At 42.7% G+C, this 21,600-nt stretch overlaps 1 protein-coding gene across 1 annotated transcript in view; it reads right to left on the minus strand.

The window, feature by feature from the left end:
* Positions 1–21,600, minus strand: part of TNPO1 (transportin 1) — a 949,742-nt gene that overhangs the window by 254,733 nt on the left and 673,409 nt on the right. The window contains exon 15 of the mRNA XM_053699707.1: positions 12,742–12,900. Coding sequence (XP_053555682.1) covers positions 12,742–12,900 — 159 coding nt within the window. The remainder of the gene's footprint in view (positions 1–12,741; positions 12,901–21,600) is intronic.

The raw sequence follows: 21,600 nt of genomic DNA on the forward strand, positions 1-21,600 counted from the left end.
CAACTGGACATCCGAACAAGATCCGCATACCAAAACCTGTGAGGCCATGCTGGAGCTACCAGCAGCACAAACAATTGCTCCATGATGATTTTGGAGATCACTCTTGGAAGAACTACTAGAGGCGGGAAAATATAAGCAGGTTGATAACACCAAGGAAGTGTCAATGCATCCACTGCTTCCGCCTGAGGATCCCTGGATCTGGATAGGTACCTGGGAAGTTTCTTGTTTAGATGAGATGCCATCAGATCTATTTCTGGATGCCCCCACATCTGAACAATTTGAGAAAACACATCTGGGTGGAGAGACCATTCTCCCGGATGTAAAGTCTGACGACTGAGGTAATCCGCTTCCCAATTGTCTATACCTGGGATATGAACCGCAGAAATTAGACAGGAGCTGGATTCCGCCCAAACAAGTATCCGAGATACTTCTTTCATAGCTTGAGGACTGTGAGTCCCACCCTGATCATTGACACATGCCACAGTTGTGATATTGTCTGACTGAAAACAAATAAACGATTCTCTTTTCAACAAAGGCCAAAACTGAAGAGCCCTGAGAATCGCACAGAGTTCCAAAATATTGATTGGCAATCTTGCCTCTTGAGATTTCCAAACCCCTTGTGCTGTCAGAGATCCCCAAACAGCTCCCCAACCTGAAAGACTTGCATCTGTTGTGATCACAGTCCAGGTTGGACGGACGAAAGAGGCCCCTAAAATTATATGATGGTGATATAACCACCAAGTCAGAGAAAGTCGAACATTGGGATTTAAGGATATTAATTGTGATATCCTTGTATAATCCCTGCACCATTGGTTCAGCATACAAAGCTGGAGAGGTCTCATATAAAAACGAGCAAAGGGGATCGCATCCGATGCTGCAGTCATGAGACCTAAAACTTCCATGCACATAGCTACTTGAAGGGAATGACAGACTGAAGGTTCCAACAGGCTGCAACCAATTTCAGACGTCTGTTGTCTGTTAGAGACAAAGTCATGGACACTGAATCTATCTGGAAACCCAAAAACGTTACCCTTGTCTGAGGAATCAAAGAACTTTTTGGTAAATTGATCCTCCAACCATGTCTTCGAAGAAACAACACTAGTTGATTTGTGCGAGATTCTGCAGAACGTCAAGACTGAGCGAGTACCAAGATATCGTCCAAATAAGGAAATACTGCAATACCCCGCTCTCTGATTACAGAGAGTAGGGCACCTAGAACCTTTGAAAAGATTCTTGGAGCTGTCGCTAGGCCAAAAGGAAGAGCAACAAATTGGTAATGCTTGTCTAGAAAAGAGAATCTCAGGAACTGATAGTCATCTGTATGAATCGGAATATGAAGATATGCATCCTGTAAGTCTATTGTGGACATATAATGCCCTTGCTGAACAAAAGGCAGAATAGTCCTTATAGTCACCATTTTGAAAGTTGGTACTCTTACATATCGATTCAAAATCTTTAGATCCAAAACTGGTCTGAATGAATTTTCTCTCTTTGGGACAATGAATAGATTTGAATAAAACCCCAGACCCTGTTCCTGAAACGTAACTGGCATGATTACCCCTGAAAACTCCAGGTCTGAAATACACTTCAGGAAAGCCTGAGCCTTTACTGGGTTTACCGGTATGCGTGAGAAAAAAAAAATCTTCTCACAGGCGGTCTTACTCTGAATTACCCTGAGAGACAATACTCTGCATCCAATGATTTTGGACCGAATTGATCCAAATATCTTTGAAAAAATTTAATCTGCCCCCTACCAGCTGAGCTGGAATGAGGGCCGCACCTTCATGCGAACTTGGGGGCTGGTTTTGATCTCTTAAAAGGCTTGGATTTATTCCAATTTGAAGAAGGTTTCCAATTGGAAGCAGATTCCTTGGGGGAAGGATTAGGTTTCTGTTCCTTATTTTGTCGAAAGGAACGAAAACGGTAAGAAGCTTTACATTTTCCCTTAGGTTTTTATCCTGAGGCAAAAAAACTCCATTCCCCCCCAGTAACAGTTGAAATTATTGAATCCAACTGAGAACCAAAAAATGTATTACCATGGAAAGAAAGAGATAGCAATCTGGACTTAGAAGTCATATCAGCATTCCAAAATTTGAGCCACAAAGCTTTTCTAGCTAAAACAGCTGAAGACATAGATTTAACATCAATTTTGATATCATCAAAAATGGCATCACAAATTAAACTATTAGCATGTTGAATCAACTTAATGCTAGACAAATCATGATCCGATACTTGTTGCGCTAAAGTATCCAACCAAATAGTTGAAGCAGCTGCAACAACAGCCAAAGAAATTCCAGGCCTAAGAAGATGACATGAATATAAATAAGTGTTCCTTAGATAAGATTCAATTTTCCTATCTAAAGGATCTTTAAAAGAAGTACTATCTTCCGTAGGAATAGTAGTACATTTAGCAAGAGTAGAGATAGCCCCATCAACCTTGGGGATCTTTTCCCAAAACTCCAATCTAACTTCTGGCAAAGGATACAATTTTTTAAACCTTGAAGAAGGAATAAAAGAAGTACCAAGCTTATTCCATTCCTTAGAAATCATATCAGAAATAGCATCAAGAACTGGAAAAACCACAGGAAGTTAATAAACCGAACATAAACGTTTACTAGTTTTAATATCAAGAGGACTAGTTTCCTCCATATCCAATGTAATCAACACTTCTTTTAACAAAGAATGAATATACTCCAATTTAAATAAGAGGATTTGTCAGTGTCAATATCTGAGGCAGGATCTTCAGAATCAAATAGATCCTCATCGGAGAAGGATAATTCAGTATGTTGCTGGTTCTTTGAAATTTCATCAACCTTATGAGAAGTTTTAAAAGACCTTTTACGTTTATTAGAAGGTGGAATGGCAGACGAAGCCTTCTGAATAGAATCAGAAATAAATTATTTTAAATGTACAGGTATATCTTGTGCATTAGATGTTGAGGGAACAGCAACAGGTAATGAACTACTACTAATGGATACATTCTCTGCATGTAAAAGTTTATCATGACAACTATTACAAACCACAGCTGGGAGGTATAACCTCCACAAGTTTACAACAAATGCACTTAGCTTTAGTAGAACTGTTATCAGGCCGCAGGTTTCCAACAGTGATTTCTGAGACAGGATCAGATTGAGACATCTTGCAAACGTAAGAGAAAAGAACATATAAAGCAAAATGATCAATTTCCTTATATGGCAGTTTCAGGAATGGGAAAAAATGCAAACAGCATAGCCCTCTGACATAGAAAAAGGCAGGAGGCAAAAAAGAATGGGATCTTAAATAATGAAAATATTTGGCGCCAAGTATGACGCACAACAAACGTCCGGAAACGATACACTCGCTTCATAGATGACGCAACCTTGTGAAAGGACCCGGCGTCAACTAAGACGCCGGAAATGATGAATTTGCGTCAACGAATGTAACTTCACGTCAAAAAAACGAGAATGACACAAACTTTAGCATTTTGCGCCCTCGCGAGCCTAATTCTGCCAGCGAATTTGAAAAATCAGTCAATTGAAGAAGAAAAAAACTACACCCCAGTTAAGAAATAAATTTTCCATAAAAAAATGCATTTCCCAGATATGAAACTGACAGTCTGCAAAAGGAAATATACTGAAACCTGAATCATGGCAAATATAAGTACAATACATATATTTAAAACTTTATATAAATACATAAAGTGCCAAACCATAGCTGAGAGTGTCTTAAGTAATGAAAACATACTAACCTGAAGACACCCATTCACATATAGCAGATAGCCAAACCAGTACTGAAACAGTTATCAGTAGAGGTAATGGAATATGAGAGTATATCGTCGATCTGAAAAGGGAGGTAGGAGATGAATCTCTACGACCGATAACAGAGAACCTATTAAATTGATCCTTGTGAGGAAAACCATTGCATTAAATAGGTGATACTCCCTTCACATCCCTCTGACATTCACTGTACTAAGAGGAAACAGGCTTCAAAAAAGCTGAGAAGCGCATATCAATGTAGAAATCTTAGCACAAACTTACTTCACCAGCTCCATAGGAGGCAAAGTTTGTAAAACCTGAAATGTGGGTGTGGTGAGGGGTGTATTTATAGGCATTTTGAGGTTTGGGAAACTTTGCCCAATCCTGGTAGGATTGTATATCCCATACGTCACTAGCTCATGGACTCTAGCCAATTATATGAAAGAAAGGAATACCCAGCCTCTCCCACTCCTTAGCAATGATCTCAGAAGCTCAGTCTGGTACCGGAAAAAACTCTATTGAGGAAGGTACCTCAAAATATTTGTTTAGCTTACTGGATTTCTTTGGATTAACTACGACCATAGTGTCACTTTCATTTAAAGTAGCTAAAAAGCCCTTAAGTAACAGACGGAGGAAAACCTGAAGGATACAACTTCAGCATCAGCAGTAGGAAATACACTGTCAGAGTCTGAGATTTCACCCTCAGATGCTATCGAAGGATCCTCCTCTTCAGGCTTCTGGGAGGGAACATCCGAAATAGCAACAACTGCGTCAGTAACCTCAACTGAATATTTACTTTTCCTGTTGCGCTTTCCCTGCAACATGGGAAAGGCAGATAATGCATCGGAAACCGCAGAGGACATCACAGAAGCGATGTCTTGCAGTGTAACTCCAGGGGGAGTTAGAAAGGAAATGCAGGGCACTGCATGTGTAGGCGATACAAGTTGGGATGCTTGAGGAGAAAGCTGTGGCATAAATTGAACATCGTCATTAGACTACTGAACAGTATCCTTTTTGGAGAATGTTGGTTCAGAAAAACAAAATTTATGCTTACCTGATAAATGTATTTGTCTTGTGGTGTATCCAGTCCACGGATTCATCCATTACTTGTGGGATATTCTCCTTCCCAACAGGAAGCTGCAAGAGGATCACCCACAGCAGAGCTGTCTATATAGCTCCTCCCCTAACTGCCACTCCCAGTCATTCGACCGAAGACAAGCAAGAGAAAGGAGAAACTATAGGGTGCAGTGGTGACTGTAGTTTAAAAATAAAAAACACCTGCCTTAAAATGACAGGGCGGGCCGTGGACTGGATACACCACAAGAGAAATAAATTTATCAGGTAAGCATAAATTTAGTTTTCTCTTGTAAGGTGTATCCAGTCCACGGATTCATCCATTACTTGTGGGATACCAATACCAAAGCTATAGGACACGGATGAAGGGAGGGAAAAGGCAGGCGCTTAAACGGAAGGCACCACTGCCTGTAAGACCTTTCTCCCAAAAATAGCCTCCGAAGAAGCAAAAGTATCAAATTTGTAGAATTTAGAAAAAGTAAGAAGCGAAGACCAAGTTGCCGCCTTACAAATCTGTTCAACAGAAGCCTCATTTTTAAAAGCCCATGTGGAAGCCACCGCTCTAGTGGAATGAGCTGTAATTCTTTCAGGAGGCTGCTGGCCAGCAGTCTCATAAGCTAAGTGGATTATACTTCTTAACCAAAAAGAAAGAGAAGTTGCTGAAGCCTTTTGGCCTCTCCTCTGTCCAGAGTAAACAACAAACAATGCAGATGCTTGACGAAAATCCTTAGTAGCTTGTAAATAAAACTTTAAAGCACGAACCACGTCAAGATTGTGTAATAGACGTTCCTTCTTTGAAGAAGGATTAGGACACAGTGACAGAACAACAATCTCCTGATTGATATTCTTATTAGATACCACCTTAGGAAGAAACACAGGTTTGGTACGCAAAACTACCTTATCTGCATGGAATATCAGATAAGGGGAATCACACTGTAAGGCAGATAACTCTGAAACTCTTTGAGCCGAAGAGATAGCTACCAAAAACAGAACTTTCCAAGATAAAAGCTTGATATCTATGGAATGCAGAGGTTCAAGCGGAACCCCTTAAAGAACTTTAAGAACTAAATTTAAACTCCATGGCGGAGCAACAGGTTTAAACACAGGCTTGATTCTAACTAAAGCCTGACAAAACGCCTGAACGTCTGGAACATCCGCCAGACGCTTGTGCAAAAGAATAGACAGAGCAGAAATCTGTCCCTTTAAGGAACTAGCTGACAATCCCTTCTCCAATCCTTCTTGGAGAAAAGATAATATCCTAGGAATCCTGACTTTACTCCATGAGTAACCCTTGGATTCACACCAATGAAGATATTTACACCATATCTTATGATAGATCTTCCTGGTGACAGGCTTTCTAGCCTGAATCAGGGTATCAATGACTGACTCAGAGAAACCACGCTTTGATAGAATCAGGCGTTCAATCTCCAAGCAGTCAGACGCAGAGAAATTAGATTTGGATGCGTGAACAGACCTTGGATTAGAAGGTCCTGCCTCATTGGCAGAGTCCATGATAGAACCGAGGACATGTCCACTAGGTCTGCATACCAAGTCCTGCGTGGCCACACAGGTGCTATCAGAATCACCGAAGCTCTCTCCTGCTTTATTCTGGCAACCAGACGTAGGAGGAGAGGAAATACATAGGCCATATTGAAGGACCAAGGCACTGCTAGAGCATCTATCAGTACCGCCTTGGGATCCCGGGACCTGGACCCGTAACGAGAAAGTTTGGCATTCTGACGGGACGCCATCAGATCCAATTCTGGTGTGCCGGCATTCTGACGGGACGCCATCAGATCCAATTCTGGTGTGCCCCATAGCTGAATCAGCTGGGCAAATACCTCCGGATGGAGTTCCCACTCCCCCAGATGAAAAGTCTAACGACTTGCCAAATCCGCCTCCCAGTTCTCTACTCCCGGGATGTGGATTGCTGAGAGATGGCAAGAGTGATCCTCTGCCCATCGGATTATTTTGGTTACCTCCATCATCGCTAGAGAACTCCTTGCTCCTCCTTGATGATTGATATAAGCTACAGTCGTGATGTTGTCCGACTGAAACCTGATGAATTTGGCAGCAGCAAGCTGAGGCCACGCCTGAAGCGCATTGAATATCGCTCTCAGTTCTAGAATATTTATCGGGAGAAGAGATTCCTCCCGAGACCATAAGCCCTGTGTTTTCAGGGAGTTCCAGACTGCGTCCCAGCCTAGCAGGCTGGTATCTGACGTTACAATGAGCCACTCTGGCCTGCATAAACACATTCCCTGAGACAGGTGGTCCTGAGACAACCACCAGAGAAGAGAATCTCTGGTCTCCTGGTCCAGATGCAGTTGAGACAAATCTGCATAATCCCCATTCCACTGTTTGAGCATGCATAGATGTAGTGGTTTGAGGTGTAGGCGGGCAAAAGGAACTATGTCCATTGCCGCTACCATGAGTCCGATTACCTCCATATACTGAGCCACTGATGGCCGAGGAATGGAATGAATAGCTCGGCAAGTGGTTAAGAGCTTTGATATTCTGACCGCCATCAGAAATATTTTCATTTCTACTGAGTCTATCAGAGTCCCTAGGAAGGAAACTCTTATAAGAGGGAAGAGAGAACTCTTTTTTATGTTCACCGTCCACCCGTGAGATCTCAGAAAAGCCAACACAATGTCCGTGTGAGACTTGGATAGCTGGAAAGTTGACGCCTGAAATAAGATGTCATCTAGATAAGGCGCCACTGCTATGCCCCGTGGTCGTAGAACCGCCAGAAGGGACCCTAGCACCCTTGTGAAAATTCTGTGAATAGGGATGTGTAGATACGCATCCTTTAAGTCCACGGTGGTCATATATTGACCCTCCTGGATCAGAGGTAGAATAGACCGAATAGTCTCCATCTTGAATGATGGAACTTTGAGGAACTTGTTTAGAATGTTGAGATCCAAGATTGATCTGAAAGTTCCCTCTTTTTTGGAAACCACAAACAGGTTTGAGTAAAAACCTAGCCCCTGTTCCTCTTTTGGGACTGGGCGGATCACTCCCATGGTATGTAGGTCTTCTACACAGCGTAAGAACGCCTCTCTGTCTGTTTACAGACAATCGAGAAATGTGAAAAGTCCCCCTTGGAAGAGAGCCATTGAATTCCAGAAAATATCCCTGGGACACAATTTCTAAAACCCAGGGATCGTGAACATCTCTTGCCCAAGCCTGAGCGAAGAGATAGAGTCTGCCCCCTACAAGATCCGGTCCTGGATCGGGGGCTACCCCTTCATGCTGTCTTAGAGGCAGCTGCAGGCTTCTTGGCCTGTTTACCCTTGTTCCAAGCCTGGTTAGGTCTCCAGACTGACTTGGATTGGGCAAAATTCCCCTCTTGCTTTGCAGCAGAGGAAGCTGAAGCGGGACCACTCTTGAAATTCCAAAAGGAACGAAAATTATTTTGTTTGGTCCTCATCTTATTTGATCTATCCTGAGGGAGGGCATGACCTTTCCCTCCAGTGATGTCTGAAATAATCTCTTTCAGTTCAGGCCCGAATAGGGTCTTTCCTTTGAAAGGGATGTTCAAAAGTTTAGTTTTAGATGACACATCAACAGACCAGGATTTGAGCCATAACGCCCTGCGTGCTAAAATGGCAAAGCCTGAATTCTTTGCCGCTAATTTAGCCAGTTGAAAAGCGGCATCTGTAATAAAAGAATTAGCCAATTTAAGGGCCTTAATTCTGTCCAAAATTTCTTCTAATGGAGTCTCCATCTGAAGAGCCTCTTCTAGAGCCTCAAACCAGAAAGCAGCTGCAGTAGTTGCAGGAACAATGCACACAATAGGTTGAAGAAGAAAACCTTGATGAACAAAAATTTTCTTCAGGATCTTTGAAAGCACAACTGACTTCAATAGGTATAGTTGTACGCTTAGACAGAGTAGAAATAGCTCCCTCCACCTTAGGAACTGTCTGCCACGAGTCCCGCATGGTGTCAGATATGGGAAACATTTTCTTAAAAACAGGAGGGGGAATGAACGGAATACCTGGTCTATCCCACTCCTTAGCAATAATATTCACAATCCTCTTAGGGACTGGAAAAACATCAGTGTAAACAGGAACCTCTAAGTATTTATCCATCTTACACAATTTCTCTGGGACCACTATAGGGTCACAATCATCTAGAGCCGCTAATACCTCCCTGAGCAATAAGCGGAGATGTTCAAGCTTAAATTTAAAGGCCGTCATATCAGAATCTGTCTGAGGAAGCGTCTTCCCCGAATCAGAAATTTCTCCCTCAGATAACAAATTCCTCACCCCTACCTCAGAGCATTGTGAGGGCATATCAGATACGGCTACTAAAGCGTCAGACTGCTCAGCATTTTTCCTTAACCCAGAGCTGTCCCGCTTTCCTTGAAAACCAGGCAGTCAGTATAAAACCTCTGTAAGGGTTGTATTCACAACTGTGGCCATGTCTTGCAAAATAAATGAATTTGACGCACTAGAGGTACTTGGCGTCACTTGTGCGGGCGTACTGGTTGTGACACTTGGGGAGAGCTAGATGCTAAACCCTCATTTACTTCTGACTGAGAATCATCTATTGCTCTATTTTTAAGTGCTAATATATGTTCTTTATAGTTTATGGACATATCAGTACAATTGGGACACATTCTAAGAGGGGGTACCACAATAGCTTCCAAACATATTGAACAAGGATTTTCCTTGGTGTCAGACATGTTAAAGAGGCTAGTAATGTAACAAGCAAGCTTGGAAAACACTGTAATCAAAGTAAATAACACTTAGAAATAAAACGGTACTGTGCCTTTAAGAGAAAAAAAGCTGCACAAATTCTGCAAAACAGTGTACAAAAGCAGTAAACATAACAAAATTTTTACAGTAGTATCATATAGCCTTAGTAACTTTGCACAGCTATGCAAATAAACAATTAACCCCTTAATGGTAAAGAGGATTGAAAAAACATCAAAACCAGTAAAAAAAAAACTTTCAGCACTTTGCCACAGTTCTGCTGTGGCTCCTACCTGCCCTTCAGAACAATTTGTGGGGGGAAAAACTTCTTTTACAGCCCTCAAACACGGCAGGTACCTCAGGAGCAGTTAGAAGTCTCAGAGGAAAAGAAACTGCACATCTGAGGCACGAAAATAGGCCCCTCCCACCTCACTCAATGTTTTGAGGTCTAACAGACAAACACTAGAGTGTCTCTAAATTAACCATGTGGGTTAGAAAACTCAAAAACAAGCCACAATGACCCCTTTAGTCCCTTCAAATAAACGTTAAAATTGCATCATTCACTGAATAAACAAAAAAGTTTTTACCAAACAGTGTCACCAGTAACTAATGAGCCCTTCATGCAAGCTGGGATTCCTACTAAGTGTCTGAATACAGCTTACCCTTCTCTCATGGGGATATTGCCAACCTTTTCTAGAATTAACACAGTCTGTCTAGAAAAAAAATAGACTGAACATACCATAATGCAGTTTAGCCTGCAAACTGTTCCCCCAACTGAAAGTTTTTCCTGTACTCTTCAGCCCTTGTGAGAACAGCAGTGGATCTTAGTTACAAAATGCTAAGATCATCATCCTCCTTGCAGAAATCTTCATCCCTTTTCTGCCAGAGAGTAAATAGTACACACCGGTACCATTTAAAAATAAACTTTTGCTTGAGAAAATAAAAACCTAACATTTTTGTCACCACACTCCTCTTTGCCCTTCCTAGCAGTTAAGCAGGCAGAGAGAATGACTGGGGGGTGGAGCTAAGGGGGGAGCTATATAGGCAGCTCTGCTGTGGGTGCTCTCTCTGCCACTTCCTGTAGGGGAGGAGAATATCCCACAAGTAAGGATGAATCCGTGGACTCGATACATCTTACAACAGAAAAGTCTATCCTTGTAATTTAAAGTTCTCTCAATGCATGAGGAACAGAAAGGGATTGGTGGTTCCACATTGACATCAAAACACAAAGAACAAGTAACATTTTGCGAAGTTTCCTGGTCCATTCTGACTCACAATGAGTACAAATATCAAATAAAAAGTTAAAATTTTGAAATAAAATTTACAGGAAAATAAGCGTCTGTCACTTTAAATTCTAAACGGTAACCTTTTGATTTTTTAACTGCAGAAATGACAGTAAGCCTAAACAAATAATGCAGATCACCTCTACACCTCAGCAGCTTAGCTGAGGTGCCTACCTGCCTGATGACATCAGTCTTTTCTGAGCAGAAACCGCTTTTTTAGATAACGGAACTGGAACCCAGGGATGTCAGATCAAAGAAGCTGGACTCCGTTTCCAAACACGCATAGGATAAGCGCAATGCGTATAATATCAAACGGAGCTACACTGTTTCCCCTTCCGTTCAGCAGGAAGTACTGGAAAAAAGGAGCACAACGCAAATTGCCGCCTCCTCTAGGACCGCCCATCGTGGGCATCACAACAGTCTTCTCCCGGTCTGCATATTTCTATATGTGAAACCACCGGGAGAATGGCACCACCAACATGCCTAATAAAATTCATAGCCCCAGTGCCTGCGTCGATCTGTCTACACAAAAAAGCCCAAAATCCCCCGAGCCTTTGTATGTGTCCCATATTTTCTATTAATAAAGTGCCTTCTTATTCTGAGTCTCTTATTCCCAGAAAGTAAAGTAAGCACTTACTTCCTCATCTGCCCGACAGTAAAGGCAGCTCCCAGGTTTGAGAGGTCCTCTCCCTCCCATGGAATACTTCTCAAATAGAGAATTGGCTTTCAGTGTTAGGGCAGCAACAGTATATGTGAGGCGTAGTGAGAATTATGTCCCACAAGTTCCCATTGCTCTAAAGACACCACTGCTCTATTGAAGAGACTGATATGAACTACGGCTACACCCTAGGACAAAGCAGCACAATCTTGTACTACTTTAAAAATAATAAACTCTTGATTGAAGAATATTTTCTAACACCTAAATTTACCACCTCCTTGCTCTTAATGTAGGCAAAGAGAATGACTGGAGTGGGAGTGAAGGAAGGTGATATTTAACAGCTTGGCTGTGGCGCTCTTTGCCGCCTCCTGCTGGGCAGGAGTGATATTCCCAATACTAATTAAATGATCCGTGGACTCATCGTGTCATTAAAAAGAAATACTATTACAAACAGGGGCCCTTTCAGTCATCAAAGTTTAGAAAGCAGCCATTTTGTTTAAAAACGTACCCCTCTCCTTTTCACAGCCGGAGCAGCTTCCCCCGCCCGGAGATCCTCTCTTCAGACGTCAGCAATGACTAATCCGGCTTCCTCCAATCACGGCATGGCCTCAGGCAATGATTCCCTTGGGGGGAGAGCCGTGAGTGGAGGAAGCCGGATTAGTCATTGCTGACAAATGAAGAGAAGAAAGGCAAGTTTTAAACAAAACGGCTGCTTTCTAAACTTTGATGAATGAAAGTGCCCCTGTTTTTAATAGTTTTTTTAAAACCTGGGCTTTCATCCATCAAAGTTTACCTTCACTCTAAGCAGACATAAATCCCCAAACTGTCCAAATAATCTCCCTGAAGGAGATATTAAACCTTGATCCTATCAAGGTATAAAGGAGCCACACTGTGATCCTGTATAGCGTTTTACAAAACGGTCTTACCCTCCAGGATCCATGCTGTGGAACAGGCACAGCCTCTCAAGTGTGACAGTCTTGCAGCAGCACTTCTGACATGGACTTGAGTGTGTAACAGCAAGCAGTGAAACTCGTCAACATGGATTGCCCAGGAACTGTTAGCGACAGTCTGGATGGGTTTGCAGAAAAACTTTCCCTGCATCGCCATCGCAGAAAAACTTTACCTGCATCACATAATCTGAGAAATACTGAGTAGTAAAACATTTTCACATTTCCTTTGTATTTTTCTTTACTGTTCATGGTGTGAAAATAAAGAATCACCAATGAGAAATTAAATAGATATCAAACAACTCACACTCAAATTAATACATGTATGTTTTATATTTAGCTTACCTGCATACACTGGTACATTAAAGTAAGGATATTGCTCCGTGCTACAAGCTGTTCAATGTTGCCACCAAGGCCTTCAGCCAATCCACTGAGCAAATCTAGGGCAACAATCATAAAGTCTTTATCTGGAGATTCATATTGCTCTGGCTGAGCATTGTGCAACTGTAATGAAAAAAATACCATTAAAAAAAAAATTAATTAATTAAAAATTAAAACTGTAAAAACTCAGTAATTAAAATTAAATACAAGTGGAAAAACATAGCAGAAAATGAGCTTACCGCTCAAGAGCCCTACTATCCTATAGTGTAGAGAGCTTTTCTCTTAATATCACAATAAGTAATGAATTCTCTGGCATTATGATCAAATTCACATCTAGAGCTAAACTACCATATCTAGTGTACATACAACAGATTTAGTTTCATTATACGTAAATATTTTAAACAAAAACTAAATTTATGCTTACCTGATAAATGACTTTCTTTTACGATATGACGAGTCCACGGATTTCATCCTTACTTGTGGGCTATTAACCTCTGGCTAACAGGAAGTGGCAAAGAGCACCACAGCAGAGCTGTATATATAGCCCCTCCCGTTCCCCTCCACCCTCAGTCATTCGGCCGAAGGTTATAGGAAGTGAAACGGAAAGGCTAAAAAGGTGCAGAGGTGACTGAAAATAAAATAAACCTGTCTTAAAAAAACAGGGAGGGCCGTGGACTTGTCATATTGTAAAAGTAATTTATCAGGTAAGCATAAATTTAGTTTTCTTTTACAAAGATATGACGAGTCCACGGATTTAATCCTTACTTGTGGGAAACCAATAGGACACGGATGAAAGGGAGGGACAAGACAGGAACCTAAACGGAAGGCACCACTGCTTGAAGAACCTTTCTCCCAAAGATACCCTTCAGAAGAAGCAAAAGTATCAAATTTGTAAACTTTGGAAAAAGTGTGAAGGGACGACCAAGTCGCAGAATTACAAATCTGTTCCACAGATGCATCGTTTTTAAAAGCCCATGTGGAAGTCACAGCCCTAGAATGAGCCGTAATTCTTTCAGGAGGCTGCTGTCCAGCAGTCTCATATGCCAGGTGGATGATACTTCTCAGCCAAATAGAAAGAGGTGGCCGTAGCTTTCTGACCCCTACGCTTTCCAGAATAAACAATGAATAATGAAGATGATTGACAAAAATCCTTAGTTGCCGGTAAGTAAAACTTTAAGGCACGGACCACGTCCAAGTTATGTAACAGACGCTCCTTCTTAGAAGGATTAGGACAGAAGGAAGGAACAACAATTTCCTGATTAATATTCTTATTCGAAACAACCTTAGGAAGAAACCCAGGTTTGATACGTAAAACCACCTTATCAGAATGAAATATGAGATAAGGCGAATCACACTGTAATGCTGAAAGCTCAGAAACTCTTCGAGCAGAAGAAATAGCAACCAAAAGCAGAACTTTCCAAGATAATAGTTTAATATCTATGGAATGCATAGGTTCAAACAGAACCCCTTGCAGAACTCGAAGAACTAAATTCAAACTCCAGGAAGGAGTAATAGGTCTAAATACAGGCTTAATTCTAGATAGAGCCTGACAAAAAGACTGAACATCTGATACATTTGCCAAACGTTTGTGAAACAGAATTGACAAAGCTGAAATTTGTCCCTTTAAGGAACTTGCTGATAACCCTTTGTCCAATCCTTCTTGGAGAAAAGACAAAATCCTAGGAATCCTAACTTTACTCCATGAGTAACCCTTGGATTCACACCAATAAAGATATTTATGCCATATCTTATGATAGATCTTTATAGTGACAGGATTTCTAGCCTGTATCAAAGTATTGATAACTGAATCAGAGAATCTGTGCTTCGATAAAATCAAGTGTTCAATCTCCACGCAATCAGTTGCAGAGAAATTAGATTTGGATGTTGGAAAGGACCTTGAATGAGAAGGTCCTGTCTCAACGGAAGTTTCCACGGTGGCAGAGAGGACATGTCCACTAGATCCGCATACCAAGTCCTGCGTGGCCACGTAGGCGCTATCAGGATCACTGAAGCTCTCTCCTGTTTAATTCGAGCAATCACGCGTGGGAGGAGAGGAAACGGCGGAAACACATAAGCTAGGATGAACAACCAAGGTACTGTCAAGGCATCTATCAGTTCGGCCTGAGGATCCCTTGACCGGGATCCATATCTTGGAAGCTTGGCATTCTGACGAGATGCCATCAAATCCAATTCCGGTCTGCCCCATCTGAGAATCAATGAGGCAAATACCTCAAGGTGAAGTTCCCACTCCCCCGGATGAAAGGTCTGTCGACATAGAAAATCTGCTTCCCAGTTCTCTACCCCTGGGATGTAGATCGCCGACAGATGACAAGAGTGGGCCTCTGCCCAACCGATTATCTTGGATACTTCTATCATCGCTAAGGAACTCCTTGTTCCCCCCTGATGATTGACATATGCCACAGTCGTTATGCTGTCTGACTGGAATCTGATGAATTTGGCCGAAGCCAACTGAGGCCACGCCTGAAGCGCATTGAATATTGCTCTCAGTTCCAGAATATTGATTGGAAGTAGAGACTCCACCTGAGTCCAAACACCCTGAGCCTTCAGGGAGTTCCAAACTGCACCCCAGCCCAGAAGGCTGGCATCTGTTGTCACTATCACCTACGAGGGTCTGCGGAAACAAGTCCCCTGGTACAGATGATCTGGCGACAACCACCAAAGAAGAGAGTTTCTGGTCTCTTGATCCAGAATTATCTTTGGAGATAAATCCCTCATTTTAACCGACTTATCTTGAGGTAGGGCATGGCCCTTACCTCCTGTAATATCAGAAATGATCTCCTTCAATTCTGGCCCAAAAAGGGTCTTACCTTTAAAGGGAATAGCTAAAAACAAAATTTATGCTTACCTGATAAATTTATTTCTCTTGTGGTGTATCCGGGTTCATCCATTACTTGTGGGATATTCTCCTTCCCAACAGGAAGTTGCAAGAGGACACCCACAGCAGAGCTGTCTATATAGCTCCTCCCCTAACTGCCACCCCCAGTCATTCGACCGAAGACAAGCAAGAAAAAAGGAGAAACTATAGGGTGCAGTGGTGACTGTAGTTAAAAATAAAAAACTGTCTAAAAAAGACAGGGCGGGCCGTGGACTGGATACACCACAAGAGAAATAAATTTATCAGGTAAGCATAAATTTTGTTTTCTCTTGTAAAGGTGTATCCAGTCCACGGGTTCATCCATTACTTGTGGGATACCAATACCAAAGCTTTAGGACACGGATGAAGGGAGGGACAAGGCAGGAACTTAAACGGAAGGCACCACTGCCTGTAAGACCTCTCCCCCCAAAATAGCCTCCGAAGCAAAAGTATCAAATTTGTAGAATTTAGAAAAGGTATGAAGCGAAGACCAAGTCGCCGCCTTACAAATCTGTTCAACAGAGGCCTCATTTTTAAAAGCCCATGTGGAAGCTACCGCTCTAGCGGAATGAGCTATAATTCTTTAAGGAGGCTGCTGGCCAGCAGTCTCATAAGCTAAGCGTATTATACTTCTTAGCCAAAAAGATAGAGAAGTTGCAGAAGCCTTTTGGCCTCTCCTCTGTCCAGAGTAGACAACAAACAAAGCAGATGTTTGACGAAAATCCTTCGTAGCTTGCAAATAAAACTTTAAAGCACGAACCACATCAAGATTGTGTAAAAGACGTTCCTTCTTTGAGGAAGGATTAGGACATAATGAAGGAACAACAATCTCCTGATTGATGTTCTTATTAGATACTACCTTAGGAAGAAACCCAGGTTTGGTACGCAAAACTACCTTATCTGCATGGAAGATCAGATAAGGGGAATCACACTGTAAGGCAGATAACTCCGAAACTCTTCGAGCCGAGGAGATAGCTACTAGAAACAGAACTTTCCAAGATAAAAGTTTAATATCTATGGAATACAGAGGTTCAAACGGAACCCCTTGAAGAACCTTAAGAACTAAATTTAAACTCCATGGCGGAGCAAAAGGTTTAAACACAGGCTTAATTCTAACTAAAGCCTGACAAAACGCCTGAAAGTCTGGAACCTCAGCCAGACGTTTGTGCAAAAGAATAGACAGAGCAGAGATCTGTCCCTTTGGAACTAGAAGACAATCCTTTCTCCAATCCCTCCTGGAGAAAAGATAATATTCTAGGAATCCTGACTTTACTCCATGAGTAACCCTTGGATTCACACCAATGAAGATATTTACACCATATCTTATGATAGATTTTCCTGGTGACAGGCTTTTGAGCCTGAATTAAGGTATCAATGACCGACTCGGAAAAAAACACGCTTTTATAGAATCAAGCGTTCAATCTCCAAGCAGTCAGACGCAGAGAAATTAGATTTGGATGTTTGAAAGGACCTTGAAGTAGAAGGTCCTGTCTCAGCGGCAGAGTCCATGGTGGAAAGGATGACATGTCCACCAGATCTGCATACCAAGTCCTGCGTGGCCACGCAGGAGCTATCAAAATCACTGAAGCTCTCTCCTGCTTGATCTTGGCAATCAGACGAGGGAGCAGAGGAAACGGTGGAAACACATAAGCCAGGCTGAAGGACCAGGGCGCTGCAAAAGCATCAGCGCTGCCTTGGGATCCCTGGACCTGGACCCGTAACAAGGAAGCTTGGCGTTCTGACGAGACGCCATGAGATCCAGTTCTGGTTTGCCCCATAGATGAATCAACTGGGCAAACACCTCCGGATGGAGTTCCCACTCCCCCGGATGAAAAGTCTGCCGACTTAAAAAATCTGCCTCCCAGTTCTCTACTCCTGGGATATGGATAGCTGAGAGATGGCAAGAGTGAACCTCTGCCCATAGAATTATCTTTGAAACCTCCAACATCGCCAGGGGGCTCTTTGTACACCCCTGATGGTTGATATAGGCTACAGTCGTGATGTTGTCCGACTGAAATCTGATGAACCTGACCGCAGCTAGCTGAGGCCAAGCCTGAAGAGCATTGAATATCGCTTAGTTCCAGAATGTTTATCGGAAGGAGAGCTTCCTTCTGAGTCCACGAACCCTGAGCCTTCAGGGAGTTCCAGACTGCGCCCCAGCCCAGAAGGCTGGCATCTGTCGTCACTATAGTCCATTCTGGCCTGCGGAAGCTCATTCCCCTGGACAGATGGACCCGAGATAGCCACCAGAGAAGAGAATCTCTGGTCTCTTGATCCAGATTTAGCAGAGGGGACAAATCTGTGTAATCCCCATTCCACTGATTGGGCATGCAAAGTTGCAGTGGTCTGAGATGTAGGCGGGCAAACGGAACTATGTCCATTGCCGCTACCATTAAGCCGATTACTTCCATACACTGAGCCACTGACGGCTGAGAAGTGGAATAAAGAGCACGGCAGGAAGTTAGAAGCTTTGACAACCTGGCCTCTGTCAGGTAAATCTTCATTTCTACAGAATCTATCAGAGTTCCTAGGAAGGAAACTCTTGTGAGAGGGGATAGAGAACTCTTCTTTTCGTTCACTTTCCACCCATGCGACCTCAGGAATGCCAGAACAATGTCTGTAAGGGACCTGGCGATTTGAAAATTCGATGCCTGTATTAGAATGTCGTCTAGGTAAGGGGCTACTCCTAGGAAGGAAACTCTTGTGAGAGGGGAGAGAACTCTTTTCTTCGTTCACCTTCCACCCGTGAGATTTGAAAAGTTGACGCCTGTATCAGAATGTCTAGGTAAGGGGCCACCGTTATGCCCCGTGGCCTTAGAACCGCCAGTAGGGACCCTAGAACCTTCATAAAGATTATTGGTGCCGTGGCTAACCCGAAGGGAAGAGCCACAAACTGGTAATGCCTGTCTAGGAAGGCAAACCTGAGAAACCGATGATGATCTCTGTGTATCGGAATGTGGAGATAAGCATCCTTTAAGTCCACGGTAGTCATATATTAACCCTCCTGGATCAAAGGTAGGATGGTTCGAATAGTCTCCATCTTGAAGGATGGGACCCTGAGAAATTTGTTTAGGATCTTGAGATCCAAGATTGGTCTCAAAGTTCCCTCTTTTTTGGGAACTAGAAACAGATTTGAATAGAAGCCCTGCCCCTGTTCCTCCCTTGGAACTGGGTGGATCACTCCCATAACCAGCAGGTCTTGAACACAACGTAAGAATGCCTCTCTCTTTATCTGGTTTGCAGATAATTGTGAGAGATGAAATCTCCCTTTTGGATATGAGGCTTTGAAATCCAGAAGATATCCCTGGGAAACAATCTCCAGAGCCCAGGGATCCTGGACGTCTCTTGCCCAAGCTTGGGCGAAGAGAGAAAGTCTGCCCCCAACTAGATCCGGTCCCGGATCGGGGGCTACTCCTTCATGCTGTCTTAGAGGCAGCAGCAGGTTTTTTGGCCTGCTTTCCCTTGCTCCAAGCCTGGTTAGGTCTCCAGACTGGCTTGGACTGGGCAGAATTTCCCTATTTTTTGTAGTAGAGGAAGTTGAAGCTGCACCACTCTTGAAGTTCCGAAAGAAACGAAAATTACTCTGGTCCTTAATTTGTTGGACCTATCCTGGGGAAGGGCGTGGCCTTTCCCTCCAGTAATATCAGAAATGATCTCCTTCAGTCCAGGCCCGAATAGGGTCTGCCCCTTGAAGGGAATGTTGAGAAGCTTAGACTTTGAAGTAACGTCAGCTGACCAGGATTTAAGCCATAGCGCCCTACGCGCCTGAATGGCAAAACCTGAATTCTTAGCCGTTAACTTAGTTAAATGAAACACGGCGTCAGAAATAAATGAATTGGCTAACTTAAGAGCTTTAAGCCTGTCTAGGATATCATCCAACGGGGTCTCCACCTGAAGAGCCTCTTCAAGAGACTCGAACCAGAAAGCCGCTGCAGCAGTGACTGGGGCAATGCATGCAAGAGGCTGGAGAATAAAACCTTGTTGTATAAAGATTTTCTTAAGGAAACCCTCTAATTTTTTATCCATTGGATCTAGAAAAGCACAACTGTCCTCGACGGGTATAGTTGTACGCTTAGCTAGGGTAGATACTGCTCCCTCCACCTTAGGGACCGTCTGCCACGAATCCCGTGTAGCGGCATCTATGGGAAACATCCTTTCAAACGCAGGAGGGGGAGAGAACGGTACACCTGGTCTATCCCATTCCTTCGTAATAATTTCTGAAAACCTCAAAATTTTTACAGTGTGTATAAGACTAAAGCAGCATTGCACTCACTTGCAAATGGATGATCAACCCCTTAGGCCCCAAAACGGATTAGAAAAACGGAAAAACCATTAAAAAACAGTCAAACACACTGCCACAGCTCTGCTGTGGCCCTACCTGCCCTTAAACACGATTTTTTTTGCATGAAAAACACCCTCTATAGTGGTCCTAGATACCAGAGGACTCCTTTAGGGAAGCTGTATGTCTCAGTCTGAAGATTAACTGCGCATAAAGTGCGCGAAAATAGGCCCCTCCCACCATGCACTGAAAGTCAGGGGGCCTTTTTTAGGAGTGATCTAACAAGCCATGTGGAAAACCAGGCCCCAAAATAAAGATTTATCACCCTCAGAGAAAAAACGTTTTTACTCTAAAACATGCAAACTTTTTTACACTAAGTAATAAGAGTATTAACATGAATATTACCCTTTTTTGCAAGCATGATCCCAGTTGCTGTTAAATCACTATATCAGGCTTACCTCAAATATATCAGGCACTGTCAGCATTTTCTAGACCTTATCTCTAGAAAAAAATATACTGAACATACCTCAAAGCAGGCAATCTGCAGACCGTCCCCCCAACTGAAGTTTTCTTTCCATACTCTTCAGTTATGTGTGAGAACAGCAATGGACCTTAGTTACAAACCGCTAAGATCATCAAACCTCCAGGCAGAATCCTTCTTCCAATTTCTGCCTGAGAGTAAAAACAGTACAACGCCGGTACCGTTTAAAAATAAACTTTTGATTGAAGGTAAAAAACTACACTAATTCACCACATCTCTCTTGATACTTCCTTTCTTGTCGAGAGCTGCAAGAGAATGACTGGGGGTGGCAGTTAGGGGAGGAGCTATATAGACAGCTCTGCTGTGGGTGACCTCTTGCAGCTTCCTGTTGGGAAGGAGAATATCCCACAAGTAATGGATGAACCCGTGGACTGGATACACCTTTACAAGAGAAAGCTTATGTTTTGATGACATCAGCAGACCAAGATTTGAGCCACAATGCTCTACGTGCTAAAATAGCAAATCCTGCATTTTTTGCCGCTAATTTAGCAATTTGAAAAGCGGCATGAGTAATAAAAGAATTAGCTAGCTTAATTCTATCTAGAATGTCATCTAATGGTGTCTCAGCCTTAAGGAGACTCTTCTAGAGCCTCAAACCAAAAAGCTGCTGCAGTAGTTACTGGAACAATGCAAGCCGTAGGTTGTAAAAGAAATCCCTGATTAACAAATAATTTCTTTAGTAGACCCTCTAATTTCTTATCCATAGGATCCTTGAAAGCACAACTATCCTCAATGGGTATAGCAGTACGCTTAGCTAGGGAAGATATAGCTCCCTCTACCTTAGGGACCGTTTGCCATGAGTCCCGAATGGTATCTGATATAGGAAACATTTTCTTAAAATTAAAATTATCCCATTCCTTACTAATAATTTCCGAAGTTCTCTTAGGAACTGGAAAAACATCAGTGTAAGTAGGAACTTCCAAATATTTATCCATTTTACACAATTTCTCTGGAGGAATCACAATAGGATCACAATCATCCAGAGTCGCTAAAACCTCCCTAAGCAACAGGCGGAGGTGTTCAAGCTTAAATTTAAATGACATAGCATCCGAATCTGTCTGAGGCAAAACATTCCTTGAATTAGAAATTTCACCCTCAGACAGTAATTCCCTGATCCCCAACTCAGAG

Source organism: Bombina bombina, chromosome 2, assembly GCF_027579735.1.
Source record: "Bombina bombina isolate aBomBom1 chromosome 2, aBomBom1.pri, whole genome shotgun sequence".
Lineage (NCBI taxonomy): Eukaryota > Metazoa > Chordata > Amphibia > Anura > Bombinatoridae > Bombina > Bombina bombina.